The 21,222-nt window shown below is 47.6% G+C and overlaps 1 protein-coding gene and 1 long non-coding RNA gene across 4 annotated transcripts in view; one reads left to right on the forward strand and one right to left on the reverse strand.

The window, feature by feature from the left end:
- WNK2 (WNK lysine deficient protein kinase 2) overlaps positions 1-8,399 on the forward strand; it is a 94,675-nt gene extending 86,276 nt beyond the window's left edge. For 2 of the 3 annotated variants that reach the window (XM_019008108.2, XM_015641118.3), the window contains exon 28: positions 7,254-8,399. In XM_019008108.2, coding sequence (XP_018863653.1) covers positions 7,254-7,361 — 108 coding nt within the window. In that variant the 3' untranslated portion in view covers positions 7,362-8,399. Of the gene's footprint in view, positions 1-1,237; positions 1,914-7,253 lie in introns of those variants that run through there. The other variant, XM_019008109.2, reaches the window with a different exon arrangement.
- Positions 8,400-14,971: 6,572 nt separating this feature from the next.
- Positions 14,972-21,216, reverse strand: LOC107210078. Its single transcript, XR_001523833.2, has 2 exons — positions 20,977-21,216; positions 14,972-19,927 (listed from the first exon to the last, which is right to left on the reverse strand). It is a non-coding gene; the product is annotated as an uncharacterized LOC107210078 (long non-coding RNA).
- Positions 21,217-21,222: the final 6 nt, after the last annotated feature.

The raw sequence follows: 21,222 nt of genomic DNA on the forward strand, positions 1-21,222 counted from the left end.
CCTGCTGTGGGGACCCTGCTTGTGGGGACCCTGCCTGGGGACCCTGCCTGGGGACCCAACTGTGGGACCCTGGCATGGGTGACCTTGACATGTGTGCCCTTGATGTGGGTGACCCTGTGCATGGGTGGCCTTGCCATGGGTGACCCGAGTGTGTCCCGGTGGCTTTGATGCCGTCCCGTTGCAGTGTTTGCTCTGTGCATGCCGTGGTCTGTGTGGGGCACAGCCATACCCTGCACCAGCAATCACTGTAAGGCAGCATCACCACAGATCGTTTGTCATCATGGCAATATCTGCTTCTGTCCCATTGCTGAAGACACTTTATTCCTTGTGTTCTGTTTCACACTTGCGATCCTTAATATCACTGTACTTGAATTGATAATTAGCAAATTGTACTAACCCTGCAGGAGTTCAGTGCCTTGAATCTCAGCTTTCCAGTCCCAGCTGGAAAGAGATGTATAATTATTTGAAAGGTGTATTTTATTTACAATCTGCTTGTGAGTTGGAGGTCTTTTTATTTGCAAAGGTATTGCAGGTTTACAGTTGATGTTCCTCATCGGCTTCTTTCTGCTGTAAATGCTTTTCTTTTTATTCACGGGTTGAATTTTCATTTCTGAAGCTTTTAGAAATAAGAATTGTGAGGTAAGGTTTGTTTGATATGTTTGTTTGATGCACCGATCGTAAAATTGTTGGTGTTTGTACAAGGAGTAGTGAAGTGCACATTGTAATAATGTAGGAGCATTTACAGAGTGATCCAAGGAAAGTGAATACAAGGACAGGGAGCAGCTTCAGGCAGCGCTCTCCATTCTCCTTCCCAGTCCGAGCTAAAGTCACTGTAGATGGTGACTTACTTCTGTAACAGGCAGAAAATGCTGTTTTCCTCTGGATCAGCAGCAAACCGGATTTAATTTCCTTTCCCTATGTGAGCTTTTATAATTGAGTTAAATCACAAGCTGATGTGCGTTCCATAAGTGAAGATGAGTGGTGGAACTCTTGATCACAGCAGAACATATCTGCAGGTGGCTGTGAGCCCGTGTGAGCAGAGCAGGCACACGTGTTCGGGCTCTGCTGAGTTTGAGGGCTGGGTCTGGTCCCTGGCGTGCCAGCTGTGTTCATGCTAAAGCAGAATAAAAATGTGAAGTTACTATTTTTCATATCTGACACTTCAGGTTTGGAGTCTCAGCACCTTCTGTTTGGGATTATTTATTTATTTATTTATCTATCTTTATTTTTACCCAAGTTTGCGCTCCAGGTGGCACGGACACCTCTCTCCTGTTCGAAAGTTGCTTTTTGCCCATTTTACTGTGCATAGAGCCTCCACCTGCACCTCAGTTTAAAGGCACAAGGTAACCACTAGAGCTGGTTTGCCATGGTAAGTCTCCTTCCCTCCCTGGGCGCTACGGGCAGGGTTACAGGCACAGGACCTGGGTGTGGCCACACCCAAAGGCCCCACAACTACATTTTGTAACCCTCTGCTGAGGGGCAGAGACGTCCTGTGCTGCCAAGCTGTGAATTGTATAGTTCTATTGTACTTCCAGCATTATACCTGTCTAAATTACTTTGTTTGTACCCTTTGAATATATTATTCCATCAATTCAGTTAGAATTGAATTTTATACACAATTATGCAGAGTCTTCTGCCTGGGCAAAATACTTACTGCAGTAAGAGATTTCTGTTCTCTGTACCATGTATCTTTAATTTGTTTGGGTTTTTTAGATTCATGTCTGTATGCTTCATGAGCAAACATGGAAAATATGTTCTCACACCGGGTTCCCTTTGGCTCGCACTGAATCCTACAGTTTATGTCGCTATTGCCTGTATAGTCCATCCCTTGTATACTGACAAAGTCAGTGGCACTAAAAGCCCCGAGAAATTGTATAGATTAAAAAGAAAAATAAACATTTTGTGCTTGAAAATGGTGTGAAAAACCCAGTGTTTTCCTAAAACATAGAACAGTGTCAATTTTCAGCCCTTCCAGGTAATTCTGCATCTGTTTTCCACTCTCATTCTTGTCCCTGGCTGGTGTGGCAGGAGCAGATGTGGTGCCTCCCGCAGGTGCTGGGCGCTCCCCGCGGTGGTGCCCGGGGTGCGTGCTGGCACCTCGGGGCACTGAGCCCTGCCCAGGGCTGCTCCCTGTGGGCTCCCTCAGGGCTGCTGCTGCTGCTGCTCCACAGCATCCTCAGTTTGGTAGGTGGGAAAGAGGCCCACGAACTCTCTCCTGAGCTGCAAAGCACTAGGGAAGCCTTTCTGAAGGATCCTGGCGCCATTTAAGTGTGAGGAAGCTCAGTCCCGTTGCCAGCGCCCTCCTGGCAGTCACCATCACTGGGTGAGGCTGCAGGAGAAGCGAGAGGAGGGTGTGCAGGTGTGACACTCCTGCTTCTGTCTCTCGTGTGGCTTTGCTGTCCGTGCTGCCTTGGTCGGGAAGGCTCTGGTGGCCCCGCGGTGCCTGCGTTGCATGGCTGTGCTCCCGGGAGAGGCGGGGGGCTGGACAGCAGGGGCAGCTCCCAGGGCCTTGGTGGCTGTGCACCTGCACTGGGGCCAAGCAGGAGCTCAGAATGTGTTGCTGGCATTGTTGTACTCGTGATTTTTAATTTCCTGATGGCCCTCTTGGCTGCAGCTCTTCTGGCTGTTCACTTCAAGCCGTGGGTTTTTTGCCCTCAGTTGTGAGGATCGTATTACAGGGTGCTTTGACCTCGGTGGCAATTAAGCAAATGACATGAGATTAAATTAAATGGAGCGACTTCTTGAGCAAAAGGTGAGCCAAGGAGTAATACAGAACTGAGGGGTCCGTGCTGCACCATCGGAGCGGGAAAACCGCGCCTAAAAAGATCCCCTACAGATCCCAGAACTGAACTCATTTCATTCCTGACTGAATATTGCTTCAACATGCAGCAAATGGGTCAAACCTGCTGCTAGAATTCCTGGGCTTGCTGGTTCCAGCCCTGCATGTCCTGTAGCTCTGCCATCACCCAACGTTCCCAGCCAGCACTGTGGGACGTGTGGGAAGGCAGCACAGCTCAGCCTTAAACACCAGGTTTCAAAGGGGGAGCTCACAGCTCCTCCATTTTCAGTCTTTCAGTGACAGAAATTTGACAAATCTTGAAAGAATGTTTAACCCCCTAAGTCACTCACCCAGTAGTGGGAAAGTTTTGCAGTTTTCAGTCTGGGAAGTTTGCCTGTGTGCCTTTCATTTGGCTTTCTGATTGCCTTACATTGTGATGGAGGATCTTAATGCACAACCCCATCCTGCTTTCCCACTGCATTCCCAGCTTGTTTGGAGTAAGACTGGACAAGGAGAGGAGCTGCTGCCACTGGCACTGCTCATGTGCCACAGGGATGCAAAGCTGGGCACTGGAGATGGCAGCGAGAAACTTGCAGTGGTTTAAGGCTCTTTTGCAAACCTGGATTCAACCTACCTGGCACAAATTTCACTGCAAAGAGTGATGCAGCACTGGCCCTTGCAGTTTATTTGCATGTTTAACTCTGGTCTCCATTCCACAACTTTAAAGAGGGAATACTTTAAAATTCCTTTTAAAAAGGAAAAAAAAAAATCTTTAGGAAGTTCATTTAAAGAGGAAACTCCCCAGAGAAGCTGAGGCTGCCTCTGCATGCCTGGAAGTGTCCAAGGCCAGGCTGGACAGGGCTTGGAGCAGCCTGGGATACTGGAAGGTGTCCCTGCCCATGACAGGGAGTGTGATGAGATGGGCTTTAAGTCTCCTTCCAACTCAAACCATTCTGGGACTCTGTGTTTATTTAACCATTACTCCATATCTGTCTTTACACTGCTCCGTTCATGCCTTCTACCTTTCTCTGAAATCCTTGACATTAGCTGGGACTGACTGGGGGAGATGTGGCATTCCCTGTGCTCCTGCAGAGGTACTTGTGTTTGGAACAGGGTGCTAAGAGACAGGATTCCTGAAATGAGCTGCTTCCTCCAGGGGCCGGTTTCGCTGTTTCGTACTTGTGGAAAGAAATCACTAATATTTTGAATTATTAATTTAACTTGACTTTGCATTCAAACATTTTTCATGATCCCAGTGCATTACTATCAAGTCTGGGAGCATACAAAATTTTTCCAGAGAAGCCCCATGGATGTTTTGTGGGTCCGTGTCAATTTTGTTCAGTTTGCACATGTTTGAGCAGGAAAAACATCTGTCCTCACACGTGCCTTGGAAGATGGCTTTGGAGAGTTGTAACCAGAAGTCTCCCTTCTGAAATGTATGTGATGTCAGTATTGCTTTCCCTGTCATCCCCACTCCCCTCACCACCCCTGCTGCAAAGAAGGAAAAGGTTCAAGCTTTTGGGGTGAGATTGATGTTAATCATCAGGTATCAGCTATTGTGGCAAACCCTTGCCTTGTTTTCTGCCTTGCTGCAAGCTAGTTCCCCCCAGATTTCCATGGATGCAGTTGAAAGTGTTGGCTCGGAGGCAGTCACCCATGAGACAGTTTCTGACTGTGTGGCAGCTACAGAAAGGTTTCCTTGCCCTCTTGTCCTGATTTTGGTGATTCCTGTGGGGCAGTGTGGGCACAGTCTCTACAGAGCGTACGACGGGGAGCTCACACTCTTGTTGTCATGGGTGGATGAGTGTTTGATATGGGATTGAATTTTATAGAACAGCAAAACCATGATTGTGTGTTATTTCTGGCTATGGGTATTTTCCTGGATTGAGTCCTTGAGGAGCACCTCAGTGGTTTGTGGTGTCGGGCAGTGCCAGGCTGGTGCTTGGGCACACTCAGCTCCAGTGAAGTTGTCTGATGCGCTGATCTCTGTTGTTATTTTATCCCTGAGAGTTATTTTCCTGCCTGCATACCCCAGAAATGCAGCAGTCTGTTGATCTGGTGGGAATTGTGCTGTGACTCACACGTGTCGGTGCCTTTTGCCAGGGGCACCACTTCTGGCTGTGGAGCGATCCTCAGCAGGACAGGGGTGCTCCAGTCACAGCCGTGCTGCTGCCAGCCTCCAGAACTGCAGTGGCCTGAGATGGATTTTAGGAGCTAGTCAGGCTACAAATTCTGCTTTAAGAAGGAATTTGTTGCTCAGAGGGGTTTGGATGTGCTGCACTGCTGGCTCTGTGGGCACAGAGATCACTTACAGATGGAAGGCAGGCTCAGACCAGGAGCTGGCTGCTTTTGGGAATGATATGATCCTCTCTGCTCCCTTCTCAGGGGGAGTTGTGCTATCAAGGCTGTTGCTGCATATGCTGGGATCTATATTTTATTATCAAACCTCTCCCTTTAAATAATTTTCTCATAAGAAGTTCAGGCTCTGCATGGGTCGAGCCCTCAGTCTGACATACAAAACCTTAGGAAGCTTTAGGGCTCATTTGGTCACTGTCCATAGACAATGCCCTATTAGTTTGATAAAGTATTTATCAAACAGCAGTGAATTCTTATGAGAAGCTCTTGGTTTTTCCAAATCTGGTGAGCAAGGTGCCTTGGATGAATTTTTTGTGCAACAGGATGATTGCATGGTGAATATCGAGCACGTTGTCGTAGTCACAGGGCAGAGGGAAAAGTCAGGATTGTTTTTCCCCCTCAGAAAGGAGCACATCACTGCATTTTGCCTTTCATGACTGAGGCACCTCTTGAGCACCAGCTGTGGCTCTGTGGCTTTTGAAGGGCTGGGCATGGTGAGAGCCTCTCCAGCCACTCTTCAGGGGACTTCCCTGGGTCTGATGCAGTTTTTGTGAGGCACTTAGGGCCCTGACACCTTCTAAAAACTTTGGAGATTTAGAAAGAAATAACCAGCTGCCAGTCCTTTCCAAATGGTTCTTCAGGTCTGACATAAAGTAGCCCCAAAAAGTATTAACTCTTGTGTTTTTTCCAATGACTTTGCAAATAAAGTAAAAACTTCCTCAGCATTCCTAGTTTGTTTATCAGACCAGACAGACTGAATCTGGTATCTCTGTCCCCATTAGGCAGCAGCTACAGGGTGTGCCATGGTGGCCTTTTCCCACAGCTCTGCTGTCCCAGAGCAAACCCTGTGGTAACTGCGCTCCCTGAGCTGCCTGGGAGCGCTCAGGGTGGAGTGGGGTTACTCTGGAGTAAGGAGTGAGGTGGTTGCCCATGGCTGAGCACCTGGTGGGGTTTGTTTGAGGAGCCAAGTGCCTGGGGAACTGGCTCTGCTCTGGATGTTGTGGCTGCTGACCGAGTGCTGCCAGATGTTTTTTTCCCAGTTACCTGGAGATAGTTAATTTTGTCCTGTTTTCCTGGATGAAACTCCATGCCAAATGATGGCTATCCACCGTGAGCAGCTGCTGGGGTGGATCCAGGCAGACCTTCAGAACTGACATTGGTCACAAGCTCGGGGAGGAATTATGAGCAAGACGATCTTCCTTCCCTTAAAAGTCAATTCTTCCCATGAGCAGGCAGAGCAGGGAATACATGAGGGGGAAAGTTGGGGTTCATTTAACAAACGCCAAGCCCAGACCACAGAGACCCAGCAGGAGCTGTGCCAGGTCCCAGCAGTGTCCCCACCCTGTGCTGTCCCCAGCATCCCCTGCCGCTCCAGGACTCCCTGCATGAGCTCTGAGCGCCTCCCAAAGCTCCAGCAGAGCTGTGTGTGGCTGTCCCTGCCCAGCAGTGTGCAGTCTGTCTGTCTGTCTGTCTGTCTGTCTGGGTGCATGTCCCCAGCACGTCCCCAGCCAGTGTGTGTGGTGGCCGTGTGGTGCTGGGGGACACGAGGTGACGCCTGTGCTGCTGCTGCTGCCTGAGGGATGTGCTGCTCTCAGCACCTCCCTTGCCTTCTCTCCTGGTCCTGTCCTTGCTGTGCCCTTCATGTCTGTCCAAGCAGCCTCCCCGTGCTCTGCTCCTGCAGCAGGGGATGGATCCCATCCCTGCCCGGCTGCAGGGAGCCACTCTGCCATCCTGGGATCGGCTCCTTCCTGTGGGACAGGGAGCCTGAGGCCTGCAGCTGTGGGGAGCCACGACCTGTCCTGGCAGCCCCTGCCTCCTCTGACACCTGCAGATGGCATCACATCCATGTCCCCTCCTCTCAACAACCTGCTGGCTCTTCCCATCTCTGCCTCCTGGAGCCTGGCTCTTTCCCCACGGGAATGAGAGCTCTGTTCTGAGGGCCCTGTGAGGTGCTGAGGCTCTGCCACCAAGAGGAATGTTCTCCACAGCTTGTCCCTGTGGCACCGGAGCACACCCTGGCACCTCCTCACGCTGCAGGGCCCCATGCTCACGTGGCCCTTTTGGGTTTGCTTTGGGTTTTCTTAGATGTGAAATCCACATATGGATTTTTTTCTTTTAGATTCTGAAAATGAGACCGTCAGCGACTGACACGTGGCCCCCACAGCTACGGTGCCAAGCGCGAGGCCCCGCCGCAGCCAAGGAGGAGGAAGAGGAAGATGGGAAATGATTTATCATACGTGAGGAATTCTGTGCCGTTCTGGTCCATTCAACACTATTTTGTAACTTCTTTCTAATCATTTTTTTATTTATAGTTGGAAATACAAAAATGTTATGCAATAAAAAATAAAGGAGAATTATTTTGGGGGAAAAGGATTTTGTTCCAAATTGTTCCCTTCTGTTGTGAGCCAGGTTTCCTTGAGCAGCAGATGGAGAAGAGGGAGGAGGAGGAAGAGAAGGAGGCACTCCTTCAAATGCTTTTTGTTTCACACAGTTAATTGTCATTTAAGCAATTTTCCAAGTGATAAACTAGGCAAACATACAAGAAAGATAAGTTCCAGTTCCATTTAAATTTCTCACAGTTCTTTTTTAAAGATGAGATTCTATTTTAAATCCACTTAAATCAAGTCAAAAACCTCCGGATCCTGCACCGGAGAATGATTCTGCTTGTCACTTCCCTTTTTACCTCTCTCTTTTTCTCATAGACCGGCCACATTTTCATGCCAGACTTAAATACAGTCTCGAGTCACTGCTGATTTTAAATGTAAGACTGAAATCCTTCCACAGATGAGTGGGTAATTGGAGCCATTTTTAAGACTCTAAAGTGCCTTCAATGATCTAAACCGATGCAGCGGGGGTTTCTTTCTCTGGGCTCACTGGAGCTGGGTTTCAGCTGTCTCCTGGACTGAGGTGATGGACAGAGCAGTTCGTAGCAATAATCTCACGAGCAATCATTCCTTTATCCAAGGACTACTCAGCTGGTTTTCAGACAGCTGGGTTAGCACTGTCCTGAGAGGTGGGAAAATGCTGCTCCTGCTGTTACATCTGGGCCCCAAAGGCTGTGTCCCCCCTGCCCCTCTGCACTCCCAGCCCAGGCTGTGCCCACGGCGTTTTTGATCCCAGAGCCGCAGGAACCTCCCCAGCCCGGCAGCCTCTCGGTACCACCCTCCCTCGCAGCTGGAGCCTGGCCTTCGTTTTTGTTGTTATCTGCCATGTCTGTCTCTTCCAAATCTTGGTTCTAAATAATAAATCTTATTTTGATGCTGTTGTTCCCTATTTCCTTTTCACCTTGGCCCCTCCTGTCCACCAGCAGGGGTGAGGAGAGCTCAGGTGGAGGTACATGTAAAGCTCCAGAACCGTTCAAACACTTGCTTAATTCAGAGTGTTGAAGCCCCAGGGCCAAAATACACATATTTATGTTAATTTTCTGCTTCTCTGGGGTGCCTCCTGCCCTGTCCTTTTCTGAGGAAACGGGATGGATCACCTGCACAGGAGCAGGGACTGGTAAGTGCTAAATCATTGCTGGTCTTGGGCTTCCCTGCTCACAGGAGGGACCAACCTGTGGGTTGGTCACAGGAGGTCAACCTGTTGGTTGCTCACAGGAGGGACTCCTGATGGGCAGGAGAAGGGGGATCCAGGTGAGTGGGAAACCTTCCTGTTTCTCTTTTGGCAGTTCTCTTTCCCATGGCTGGGAGTGCAGCTCCCTGCTGCATGGAGGGACACAGGTGTCGTGTCCCCAAGGTGCTTCTCCAGGGATGAGCCACAACTCCAGTGATCACAGAAACAAAGCACTGTGCCCTCATCTCAGATTTTTATTCCCGAGTTTAAAAGATGGTTTTCTCCAGGAAAGTCCCTTGCAGGGTCTCCTGGGGTCCAGGACTTCCTTCATCAGTTGTTCTGAACCTCTTCACTGCTTCTACAGACCCTTGAGCTCCTCCACTGTTGCAGGGAACCAACGGTCCTCTGACTCCAGATAAGCATTTTATAAATATTCTATTAATATTCAGATTAAAAAGAGGGATTAGTATCAGGATTAAAGCTCAGGAGTGGAAGCTGCAGCAAGCCCTGGCTGGTGGCTGCTCCCCATGTGGGCCCAGCCCACTTGGCTTTGGATAATCTCTCCTCTGAAGGGCTGCTCCCTCTGGGAGGGTACCCCTGTGTTTGCTCCTTGCTCAACAGTTTGGAGCTGCTGAGGGTCCCTGAGCTCCTCTGGGATGAATCACTGAATGGGATCCTCTCATTCAGCCCATGATTCTGTGAGGGGGAACGGGTTTAAACTAAATAAGAAGAAATTTAGATTGGACATTGAGACGAAATTGTTCCCTGTGAGGGTGGGATGTCCTGGCACAGGTGCCCAGAGCAGCTGGGGCTGTCCCTGGATCCCTGGCAGTGCCCAAGGCCAGGCTGGACAGGGCTTGGAGCAGCCTGAGACAGTGGGAGGTGTCCCTGCCATGGCAGGGGGTGGAAAAGGATGGCTTGTAAAGTCCCTTTCAACCCAAACCATCCTAGGATTCTGTGGTCCCAGTGTTTCCTCCCAGCCTCTCTGCTGGAGGAGGGATGTGAGTGCTGGGGCTTTATGGCAATGGAAAGAAATTCCTGCAAATGTTGAAAGCACAGCTTAGTTCCCTGTGACTTCAGGGGCTGCTGAAGCACTGAAGTGTTTGGGTGGTGCTGATTTTGAGGGGTGGGGAAGATTGGAAAGGTTTCAAATCCCCTTTTAATTTGTGCAGTTTCTGTAAGACTTTGGAGAATGTTTAAATGTTTTATTTTCTGTGCAGTTTCTCAGTGCTTTAGTGGTGTGAGCAGGAGAATGTCTGGAAAGTAAAAGAAGGAATACATTTGGTGAGAGACTGATGGGACACTTGGGGGCACATGGAGATGTTTCAGGCTGCTGGATGTCTAACAAGGATTCCAGGGGCTTGTGAGGCAGTCATGGAAATGCAGAGCCAGTTAAAAATAAACATAGCAGCACCATTCTCCAGTGTTTGCTGATGGCACATGAGCTGCAGGACTCGGTGGTGTGTGTGCTTTGGGAGAGGGATGGCAAGGGGACTCCACAGTGCTCTGCAGCCCTAAACCTTTTGTTTGGGGGCACTTTGGAAGGTAACTCGTGTTTGTTATCCTTGTTAAATCAAAGCATGCCTTGTTTTTCTTTAAAAACCCATAATTTTGTGTCAGTGGAGCTCTGCATTGCTGTGCTGCCTATTGGTGGCAGAACAAACTTTTTGTATCCCAGTGCTGGCTGGTGATGCAGGGATGGGAGAAGACACCCTCCTCCCAACACCCTCCCTGTGGGTTTGCTCTCACACCTGCAAAGTGGTGAACACCCTGAAAACTGCTGGCAGCACCCCATTTGCTCCTGCAGTAGGATTCTAGGAGCATTTTTCTATATTTATTTTATATTTATCCAACACTGAGAGATTATATGAAGAAGCTGACAATTAGCAATGCAGAAGGAATAATATTCCTGTTTACTGATGATCAAAGACAAGTAAAGAGACATGCATCTTGTAGAGTTCAGCAGTTGGAGACTTTTGTTTGTCCTTTTCCTTTTATTTCCTTGCACCTGCTGGAAGGTACCCCTGTCCCTGGCAGGGGGTTGGAATTAGAAGAGCTTTAAGGTCACTTTCAACCCCAACCATTCTGTGATTGTGTGACTATTCTTCACTGTTTTCCACCACCTCTTATTACAAAAGCAGACAAGGAAAATTGTTCAGAAATCGCCTGCCTGGATGATTTCTCCATGGGAGAATGAAATTGTGCAAAGCAAACTCAAATGCTCCCCTTCAGCTGGGCAGCTTTCCTGTGTCCAGCTGAATTAGAAGTGCCCAGAGTGGGGCTGTGCCCTGTGCCAGGGGTGTGGGACCCTCTTGGACTCTCAGTCACCTTTGAATCAGCTCTGAGCTGCTCTGAGTCACCTCCCTTCTCTGGGTGCCTCATCTGCATTCACACACATGCTGGGGAAATGCTTCCATTCCATGTCCTGCTCACAGCACTGTTTATTTTCTTTATTTAATCTCTCTGGGTAAACTTCTGGCTGTGCTCAGTGTCAGGAGCTCAGGCTGTGGTGACAAACGCAGTGTCCCCAGGAGGAATGGCCCTGTGCTGGCCAGCAGTGGGTGAGAGCATGGGGGGCTCAGCTGGACCCCAGTGTGGGGACAGCCTGAGATGATGTTTCCCAGAGGAAAAAGCAAAGTTCCCCCTTTTTCTTTCCTCTGCTCCCTGTTCTGCAGAGCTGCAGCACCCAAAGGGGCCGTGCCCACCCTGTGGGAGCTGGGGCTGCTCCTGGGGCACAGAAATCATGGCTGGGGCTCTGGGCTCTGCAGGTGCTGCACCCCTGTGACAGTGCCAGCTCTGCTGAGCCCATCCCTCACCACAGAGAGAATCACAGGGAAGGGCTGGGAGCAAACATGGAATATTTTATTGTCCTTTTTAATCAGATCCAGGACAAAATCCTCAAGATGTGGGCTGGAACCTGGAGCATTCCCCTGTGCCAGGCCAGGCTGGGAGCTTGGGACAGGCAGGGATGCAGCATTCTCTTACTGGCCTGTAACTATTCAAATCTCTATTTTTCAAGAAACCTCTGTGTTACATCCTGGCTTCACAAGACACTGCTGTTCCCAGCAGTTCATGAAACAACACAGACATGCACGAGCTGCCCAAACCTGCTCCCAAACACTGATTTTAACCAAGGACTGGAACCAGAGCGTTGAGTACAGCAATGGCAGGGTGGGCTTTTCTGGGTGGGCTTTTCAGGGCAGGTTTTTCAAGGTGGGTTTTTCAGAGTGGGATTTTCAGGGTGGGCTTTTCAGAGTGGGTATTTAGAATGGATTTTTCTGGGTGGGTTTTTCAGGGTAGGTTTTTCAAGGTGGGTTTTTCAAGGTGGGTTTTTCAGGGTGGGTTTTTCAGGGTGGGTTTTTCAGAGTGGGATTTTCAGGGTAGGATTTTCAGGGTAGGTTTTTCAGGGTGAGTTTTTCTTGGTGGGTTTTTCAGGGTAGGTTTTTCAGGGTGAGTTTTTCTTGGTGGGTTTTTCCACTGCCACCGAATGGCTGGCAGGCCAGAGCTGGCTCCCTGTGGCAGCAGCCCTTGGCTCTTTGTCATGGTGATCAGCAATGCTTCGCTGTTGTCATGGCTGCGGGGTTACTACTGAAGCCAAAGCACTGCACAGCCCCTTTATTCATAGTTTCAGTGTATAAACTAATTAAGTCAACTGAAAGCAGCAGTCTGTTCCCCGTGCCTTGTTTTTCTAATATGGGGGATCAGATAGACCTGATTCCTGCCGTCCTCCAAAACATCCAGTCTGACTCCATTTCACCTCCCTGGCTGAGTTTTGTGCCTTAACACCGAGCAAAGTTCACTGATTATTTAATTGTCCAGAAACTTCCTTGCAAAATGGAAAAGGTCTCTGGAAAATGTCTTTTGAGCTGCTAGGATGAGGCTGAGAGCCAGTGTGCTGCAGCTGTGCTGCATTCCTTATCACTGCTTTACTCGGGGCAGGAACCCGCTCACTATATTTAGTTTCTGAGTTTATGCATCTCTGGGTAAAAAAGAAAAATGGCAAAAGGGCTGGGGGAGGATCTCAACAGAGCTCCTGACCCGTGCCCCAGGATGGGAGGGTGGGAGGATGGAGAAGGAGAACCCCGCTGCAGCTGTGGGCACAGTGTCCCCTCTGGCCAGGGACACACACAGGCTCATTTTTAATTAAAACTTCACGTAAGCAGAGGCTCTGTGGGAGCCCCAGGAGCGGTGGAAGGAACCCCACTGTCCCTGTGAGGGAGCAGAGCCTCTGCTGGGAAAGGGTTTGGGAGATCTGCTGTCCCCACTCGTGTCCTGGGCACTGCTCAGCTCAGCAAAGTAAAACCAGACAGGGACCCTAAAAATGCTCTTAGGGCTGTCTGAGTGCTGCTGTGGTGTCTCCCAGGAGGGCAGTGCCAGGGGAGCAGCCCCTCACCACCCTCCCAGGAGATGCAGGTGCCATGGACCTTGTCAGGGTACAGAGGGAGCTGCAACCTGCACTCCTGTCCCACACGGAGCTCTTGGCCATGGCAAGCACAGGGGACATGTGCCCCTTCCAGCCCTTCCTTGCTCCACAATCATGCAGCAATAATGGCTTTGGTTGCTTTCTTAGCAAATATTTTTACTCTCATTTTGACAGAATATTTGTGGGGAGTAAACACAATGGAGGCCCAAATAAATCTGTGAGTGGGAGAGGATCTTCTCTAGCTCCAGCACCAGCTGGAGCTCGTGCCCCTCCAGGTGCCACAGATTCACTGCTGGCACTGTCCTGATACAGGAGGTGTGAGATCTGGGACAGGGCAGAGGTTGTGTCCTGCCCAGCAGAGCTCAGAACATGCAGGGACTCACTGTAATGTCCCCATCAGAGACAGCAGGGGCTCGAGACTGCAGACAGGGCTGTGAGGAACACGGGGGGCAGGGGAGGGACAGGGCAACCCCAGAGAGAATTTAACCAGAACTGAAGTGTTATGGGCCACCTGTGGGTTGGGAGAAAGAATCCACGACTCCAGTCCTGTTTTATTGTTCAGAACTTACATCAACCTTTCAAAACTCCTGGGCTTAGACCATTCCTTGGTGGAGGTTCCAGCACTGCCCAGCTCCCTGACCAGGGCTGTGCTGCTTTCTGGATTGAGCATGACTGCCTGAGGTCTCTGCTTGGGTCTGAATCCAACCCATCCCTGCCCCATCTGGGGACTTGTTTTCCTTCTAGGCTGGCTGAGTTTGGGGGTCTGATATGGCCAAATTTCTTAGGCAGCAATAAACTAGCTGCCATGGTGACACTGAAGGGAAGTGCTCCCAAAGAGCTGCTGTTTGCCAGTCAAAGTGTGCTGGGATAAACTTTTTTTAACACAGCAGTGCTGTAGGAAAGTGGCAGAGACAGTTCTGCAGAGGGAGCTGACAGTGACTCTGCTGCTGAGCCTCCCCTGCCAGCGTGGGGCTTTGTGAATTCACCCAGCAGAACTGGTACCCTGGGATCTGAGCACCTTCACTGCAAGCCAAAAATAAGCAACTTCTCCATGCAGCTGAGAATGTTGTGTTTTAGCAAACTACAGACCTAGTCTGGGCTCCCAGGTGAAGGGACACACTTCTTCCAGTGCAGGAAGGATTTCATGACTGATAAACATCAGCTTCTCTTTTTCAGCCCCACCAAATGAAGCACAACAAAAGACAACTACTGATAAATACTCTTAGGGATAAGTATCAGGCTGGGAGAACTACATGAGTTAAGAGTTGACTCCTCCCTTTCAATGGGGATCAATTAGTCTTGAGTTAATGCAGGCTGGAAATTAGAAGACAGTTAATAGTTATGGGAGGATAGAAATGCTTGAGCACCTTGTGATAGCAGAAGTGGTTTGAGAAGCTCATGGAAAGACTGGAGCAGAAATTCCTGAAAGGAGAAAATGGCTTTTTGTTGTGAGTCCTGAGGGATTTGGTGACTACAAATCAGCTGGAAACAGGCACTTTTGGTTTTTCCCCTGCTAGATTCCCAGGGTTATCTGTGGGGGTAAGAAAAAAAACCTGTTGGTAGATCATCTAACTTGTGGGTTGTTACTCTTTCCCATCCTCTCAAGCACTGAAGATCGGTCTCAGAACCAAGATACAAGTGAGGTTTGCTGGGTGACATTAAAATCCTGGGCTGTGGCTGGTGGTGCTGCCCAGTGTCCTCAAGGCAAGGTCAGCGCTGGGTGGGAAGTGCTCACTTGCAGACTCAGCCTTGGCACAGGGTGACACAGCTGGGGGGCAGTGCCTGCACATCCAGAGGATCCCAATAAATGATATATTCACCTTCTTTCAGCATCAGATAAACAGAATCACAGACTGATATTTCATTTCTCAAAGTACATGTATTTTTGTAATAAAATTCCACATAGCACTACAGAGTGATGTGTTATCACACATCATAAACTTTCCAGCTCTCCTGTGGATTTCCTTGGTCCCCTGTTAGCTGCTTAAGTGGTTTATTTCTGCCCATTCTGTGACAGCCACAGCACTTTTGTGGCCTCTCTACTGAGCACCCTGCACTCTGCAGGCCATTGTCCTTTCTTGCTGTTACGCAGTACAAGCCCAGAATATTTAAAGCATGTTTTGTATCACATCAGGCTGCTCTAGAAAGAGCTCTTCACTGATTGTAAAGTAATTATGGAGGACAAGTTTCACTCAGTCCCAAAATAGCCTGGCATCAAATTTTCAGCTGAAATAAACTGCTGTCTTGCCATTGCCTTGGACACCAACCAACCAAGATGGAGAAGCAGCAGGTCTGATCCCAAGTGGGAGCTGTGAATGTGGCAGAAGAGCTCAGTCATAAAGCTGATGGTGACTTAGACTAATTTATTTTATTTAATTTATTGTTAGGTTATTTCATTTTATTCTATTGCTTTTACTTTATTTTAGAAATTGCTGTGAAGGCTGAGATTCGTGGGGCCTCTCAGAATATCCAGGCCAAAGTACTGAATTATTTAAACCAAAGACAGAGCTTTCTTCTGAGCCCATTTAGGTTGGTGGTGAAAAATAACCTCTGGTGGAAGGCTGGGAGAGCAGGAGATGAGGATCATGATTTAGCACTGCTGATGTTCTGCACAAGTTCCTTTGTGCCTGCACAGCACATGGGGCAATGTAAGAAAACACGAATAACAAAACCAGAGTATTCCTTGCTCTAGCAGGATAGATTAGCCCACACCTCTTGTTCAGATTTAAACCCTATTTAGGCACTGAGGGCTTCTGCCTCCTGATCTCCATTTCTATTCTGAGAAAAGCTGCTTTTCTGATACATATCCTGATATTAACTCTCTTTGATAGCCCATAGGATCATCAATGGAATCAAGCACCTGGTGGATGCTGCAAACACAGGGATGGACCTGTGGTCACCACCCTTTAGACGTAACTTTGTAAAGTTTCAGTGGTTACTGGACTCGTGGACTCTGCTGAAGGTCAGGATGCTGCTGGCTGAGAGCTGTGTGTCCTTACAGCTCTAACCTGTTCATTCTTGCTCCTCTAATTTTGAGGAACCACTGTGGCTCAAGGACAAAGGAGTCCTGGGACAAGGGGTTTTACAGAGAAAACTGGGGTTAAATGACGCTGCACTGGAGCTCTGCCTGGCTGTACAGTGGTGTCTGCACTCCAGCACAGGCAAACACCAGGAGTGGGGAATCCCTGGGGAGTTGGCTTTTCCCTCAGTGAAACCTCCAGGGTCTTGGGCCACCCCAAGCTCTGTGGTGCACGGTGTCAGGTGTGGGGACAAGAAAGCAGATTGTAGTTCCTGGACTGCAGTTCCCAGCAATGGTTTTATTAGGAGAGGGAAACGAGGGGCCCATGCTGGAAGGGATCAGGTCCAAGGGAGCCCTGAGCATTGCTGTGCAAGGAGTTAAGTATGGCCTGACCCCAGGGGAGGGCACACACTGCAGACCAATGGGGAATCTTGAGAGGAGGAGTAAGGGGAGGGGATCACACCTTCCAGACCAATAGGGGTTCACAGAGGGAGGGAGCAAGAGACACTAACCAGTGGGGCCTCGAGGGATAACTGATTGATACAGAAAGCTCTGGAAGAAGGGGTGGGGTTTACAATGATGGAAAGAGGTGTAGGGGCAGGGCTGAGGTGACTGGCAGGGAACATTCAGGAAAAATAGGAGGGGTTTACATAACTGACAGCTGGGGCCAAACCAATACAATCAACAGGGGGAAACAAGAACGTACTAACAAGCTTCAACACATCCTTAACAAAATTAAATAAACAAACTACAACAATTAAATGATGGGGGTCAGCCATTACCAACAATAATTTGAAAGCTTTGAGCTGGTGATAAGGCAAGGAGGTAGGCACAGGTAATTGCTGGGTCTCCAGCTGTTTCTGGAGGAGGACTAGAGAGGGATGAGGATGAAGACATCTGAATAAATCACGTGAAAAGAAAGGAGCCTCCATGAGAAAGGTGCAGAGGAAGCAGCATCAGCAAGGGTGGGCAAGGAGAGACAGAGGGGGACAGGACCTCTTCAAAGTAAATCCAAGAGTTCAGTCACTTTACATCTTTCACTGTGCTCTGAGAATTTTTAGTGGGTACCATCCTCCAACTTTCTAAATGTTCTTCCAATTTTAATGATATTTTAATGTCAAACCAAGTAACCAGTGAACAGCATCAGTTGCTTGAAGTCAAGCACATGAATGCTGTAAATGACAAAGCAAAGTGGAAGGCTAAGAGAGTGAGAGTGTGACTGTGACGACAGTTTGGGATGTCAGGATTATCACATGATGGCTGGGTAAAACACAAAATATGTTTTCTATTAATTTAGTTAAAGCCATCTGGTTTTTTCACATATTCTCTCAAAATCTTTCATCTTCTCTCAGTGCCAGAGCTGACCCCTGTTGACTAAGTTATCTTTCACTGAATAGGCTTGTACCCAAAAAAGCCCACTCCTTTTCCTTCAGTGAAGAAAATAACATGAATCATGTTTTTCCAAGGTTAAATGTATTTTTTGATTTCTATAGGCAGGAAGAGAGTGCTTCTCAGTAGTACTACAATTGACTAAAATATCAAAGGATTATTATTTTTTGACCCTGTGATTAGCATTTAATCAAACAAGAGGATACAGGCCTAGTATCACCCTGACATGAAATAATGAGGGTATTTCCTAGCCCAGAAAATGCTTCTCATTACCATTAGGGGCAGGAGAAAAGTGCATGTGAGGGTTTGTTAAGTTCTGAGATCTGCATGTTGCTGTAGCAAAACCTAATCTCTTGAATTCCTAATAATGCAAAGCTTTTTCCAGAAAAAAAAAAAAAAAAAGCACAAAGCATAATTCATGAGAATGACAGAACTAATGATAGAAGAATTGGTGACAGAAGAATGGTAAGTGGAACATCTCAGATTTAAAGGCCGTGCAAAGTTCTTGCATTAGATCCATATGATATGGATGATTTGGAGGGCAGTGTCTGTGCTATAGACTGAAGGCAAGGCCAGACATCCCTGATATTGAGAGGACTGCAAGTCCAGAATGCCTGCATTCATGGCTAGACTTTGATCATCCACTGGAGGTGACAGGCAATCTGCAAAACTGAGAGCTGCAAATGGATTACCACTATTAGAAAAGGAAGTGCAGGTAGCTGGGAAATACCTTAATTAGTTGGTAAACCTTAATTTTGAATTACCTGTCACTGGAATCATGGGGTAAATCAGGCTATCCTGATCTGGATTTGATCTAATATGTGATTTTAGATTAAAAAAAAAAAAATGTTGGTACTAGTGGGAATGATTTGCCATGTCCACTGGCATTGCAGTGCTTCAGAACGGGCTGCAGTGACTGATGCTCTGAGAGACCCATATTACCAACTTCTGCCACCAACAACCAAAGCATGTGCACAGAGGAAAGGACTAAAATTCCCAGGAGAAGAACTAGCAGGCAAAGAAAATCTCATTTTCTGATTTCCATTTATAGCCTGCTATACCTGTTCTTTGGAAAAACACCGAGATGAAAAACAAGGGATGGGACCACCGTGCTATTTAAGGTGATTTATTGCTCAAGTAAGCCAGGTGAGATATCAATCTCAAAGGTGTGAGATTTGGAGAGGAGCAACAAGTCAGCCATAGCTTAAAGGTAGCCACAGGTTTCTTCTTCACACAGCAATATGTAACATTTTGGTCCAATAGACAGTTAACACAAAACTTGTTTCTACTTATTAACTGATCACTTTTGCCTAATTCTTCCCCACTGTGTATGTCTTTCAGCCAAAAACCTCATAGGTCATGTACTCATACACACACACACACCTCTATTATAGCTTCTAGATCCTTAGCCTACCTTATAAATCCCATTATTACAGCTCAAACCTCTCACTATTTTACCCAATATAATTTCTTACTTACTCAAGACATATTCTGACTTATAACTATAGGAACATTAGTTTATCATTTTCCTACTTAATGTTAGTGTACCTTTATGATTAAATTAACCCAAGCTCTTTCTAAGGCTGCAGATTGAGCCCTTCAGCACCTGTGGAAGTTTCTATTTTTCCATTTTCCACAGAAAAACAGCAGCTATGAAGACTGGGGGTGTTCACTTCCTGGCAGTGTTGCAGCACACTCATGGAGTACTTTGAGTTGCAAATCCTGCCTGGCAGAAACTCAGTGGAGTTAATCATATGTAGCAAATTAAACAAACAAACAAACAAGCTGGTGGGCTTAGGAGGACCTGCAGCAGCTGAATGTTTTCTTACCCTTTCTGGGCAAACTTTCCCAAATTGCAAGAAGCATAAAGGGAAGTGGTGGGTTTTGTATCCAGGGTCAAACAATCTATATATTTATCTTCAGTTCACAGACTGAAGCAGGGTGACAAATTTGTCTGTATTCTTACAACAGTCAGAATTACAGCTCTCCTGCAGTGAAATTACTGAAGTTAGTGCACCAAGATATCAGCTGTGCTGTTAAAATGAGGTGATGAGCTACTGTGTGCCCCAGCCCCTGTCCCAAAGAGGCAGGTGCTGCAGAAAGGGCTCCTAAAGCACCAGCAGTGGGTAGGATGTTCATTGCCAGCCACAGATATCTCAAGCAGTCTTGAACCTAACATGGATTTGCAGTATGGAAAGAAAGGTATAAGAGGCATGAAAGTGGTTTTGACAGAGCTCAGCTGGATGCAGATATCCTCATCCTGTGTCCTCATGGGCTGGTGAAATGGTCCCTGAACATCACCTCCTGTTGCTGAGGAGGTTGCCTAGAACATTCTTGCAGAAAGGTTCCTTTTCCCCATTGTTGACTCTGGTGACATGAAAGTGTCTCAGTCTCGATATCTTTCTCTCTAAAACCACAGAAAGGGTAAAATTAATCTCTGGTCAACAGTAAGTGTTAAGTTATAACAAGCTAACTCAAGCTCAGTGTAACTAAGCCCAGAACTTACAATAGAATCATGGCAATTAGCATTTGTGGGAAGGAACACATCACTGTTTTAAATGAAAACTACTTTGCCATTAGCTCAAAGTAGCTTGTAAAAGCTTTCACTATGACTAAGATCTGCAGTAACGTTGGAGATCATTCAGCCAAAGATTGTGCTATAATGTCTATTTATGGCTTTAGCATTTTAAGGGTTTTGTGAAGTAAAGCAGCAGGGATGGACTCCCTCGCATCTGCTATGCCTGCTCAGGAATAAATTAGGAGATACATATTCAATCAAGAATACACGTGGAACTCTTCTTAGAGTTGAATGCCAAACTCTCATCCACCACTCCACAGGCATAAACAGAGCATGCTACAGTCACTTTGTTTGGAGAAGACAGCTCTGCTGGCATCCCACTGCAGCATCGCAGAGCCTCTCACCAAAAGGGTGGCTGGCTTCATCCCAGGAGTGTGGAAGGAGAGGCAAAAGGTGCTCTTAGTCCAGAGATATCCCAGATGTGCTTTGTATTCTTCCAAGAGGGAATTAAATCCCAAAAGATGTTTCCAGACATCTTTGTACCAAAAGGACTGTGGAGGTGCAGCTTACACAAGGCTCCACAACTCAAAGATGCACCCAATTCAGACCCATTACATTTCTCTCCTGGGAAAATGCAAAGAGGACTGTGATGGCAATATCCTTCCTTAGACAGCCTTTCTTTGGTTTTCTTATGGCAAATGTCTTGGTTTGAAAAGACAGGTGTCTGCTAAGGAAAGCAAAAACCTCCCTTGAAATGGAAAAATGTAAACCACCCCACCTCCCTCCAAGATTATAATTAATCTCTTCAAGATTATGATCTTGAAATCAAGGGGCTCTCAGGCAAAGATATGGGAATAGGAATAACAGTTCTTTACTAGGAAAACTAAGATAAAAATAAAAATGCAGTAGTACAAAAAAACAACAAAAAACCAACTCACTGACAGTCAAAACACAACCTGACCCCCTGTTGGGCAGGGTGTTGGCAGCAGTCTGATTAAACGGTGTCTGCAGTGCTCCTGGAGTGACAGATGTGGTTCTGATGAAGCAATGATCCCACAGAAGGGTGTAGCTCACCTCTGAAGTCCTGTGGTGTAGATGGACCCTGTTCCTCTGGGAATCCAGTGGAGAAAGGCTGCCTGTGGTGTTCTGGGTCTCAGATTATATCCAGGTAGGAATGCTCGGCT

Source organism: Parus major, chromosome 12 (genome assembly GCF_001522545.3).
Source record: "Parus major isolate Abel chromosome 12, Parus_major1.1, whole genome shotgun sequence".
In the NCBI taxonomy this organism is placed as follows: domain Eukaryota; kingdom Metazoa; phylum Chordata; class Aves; order Passeriformes; family Paridae; genus Parus; species Parus major.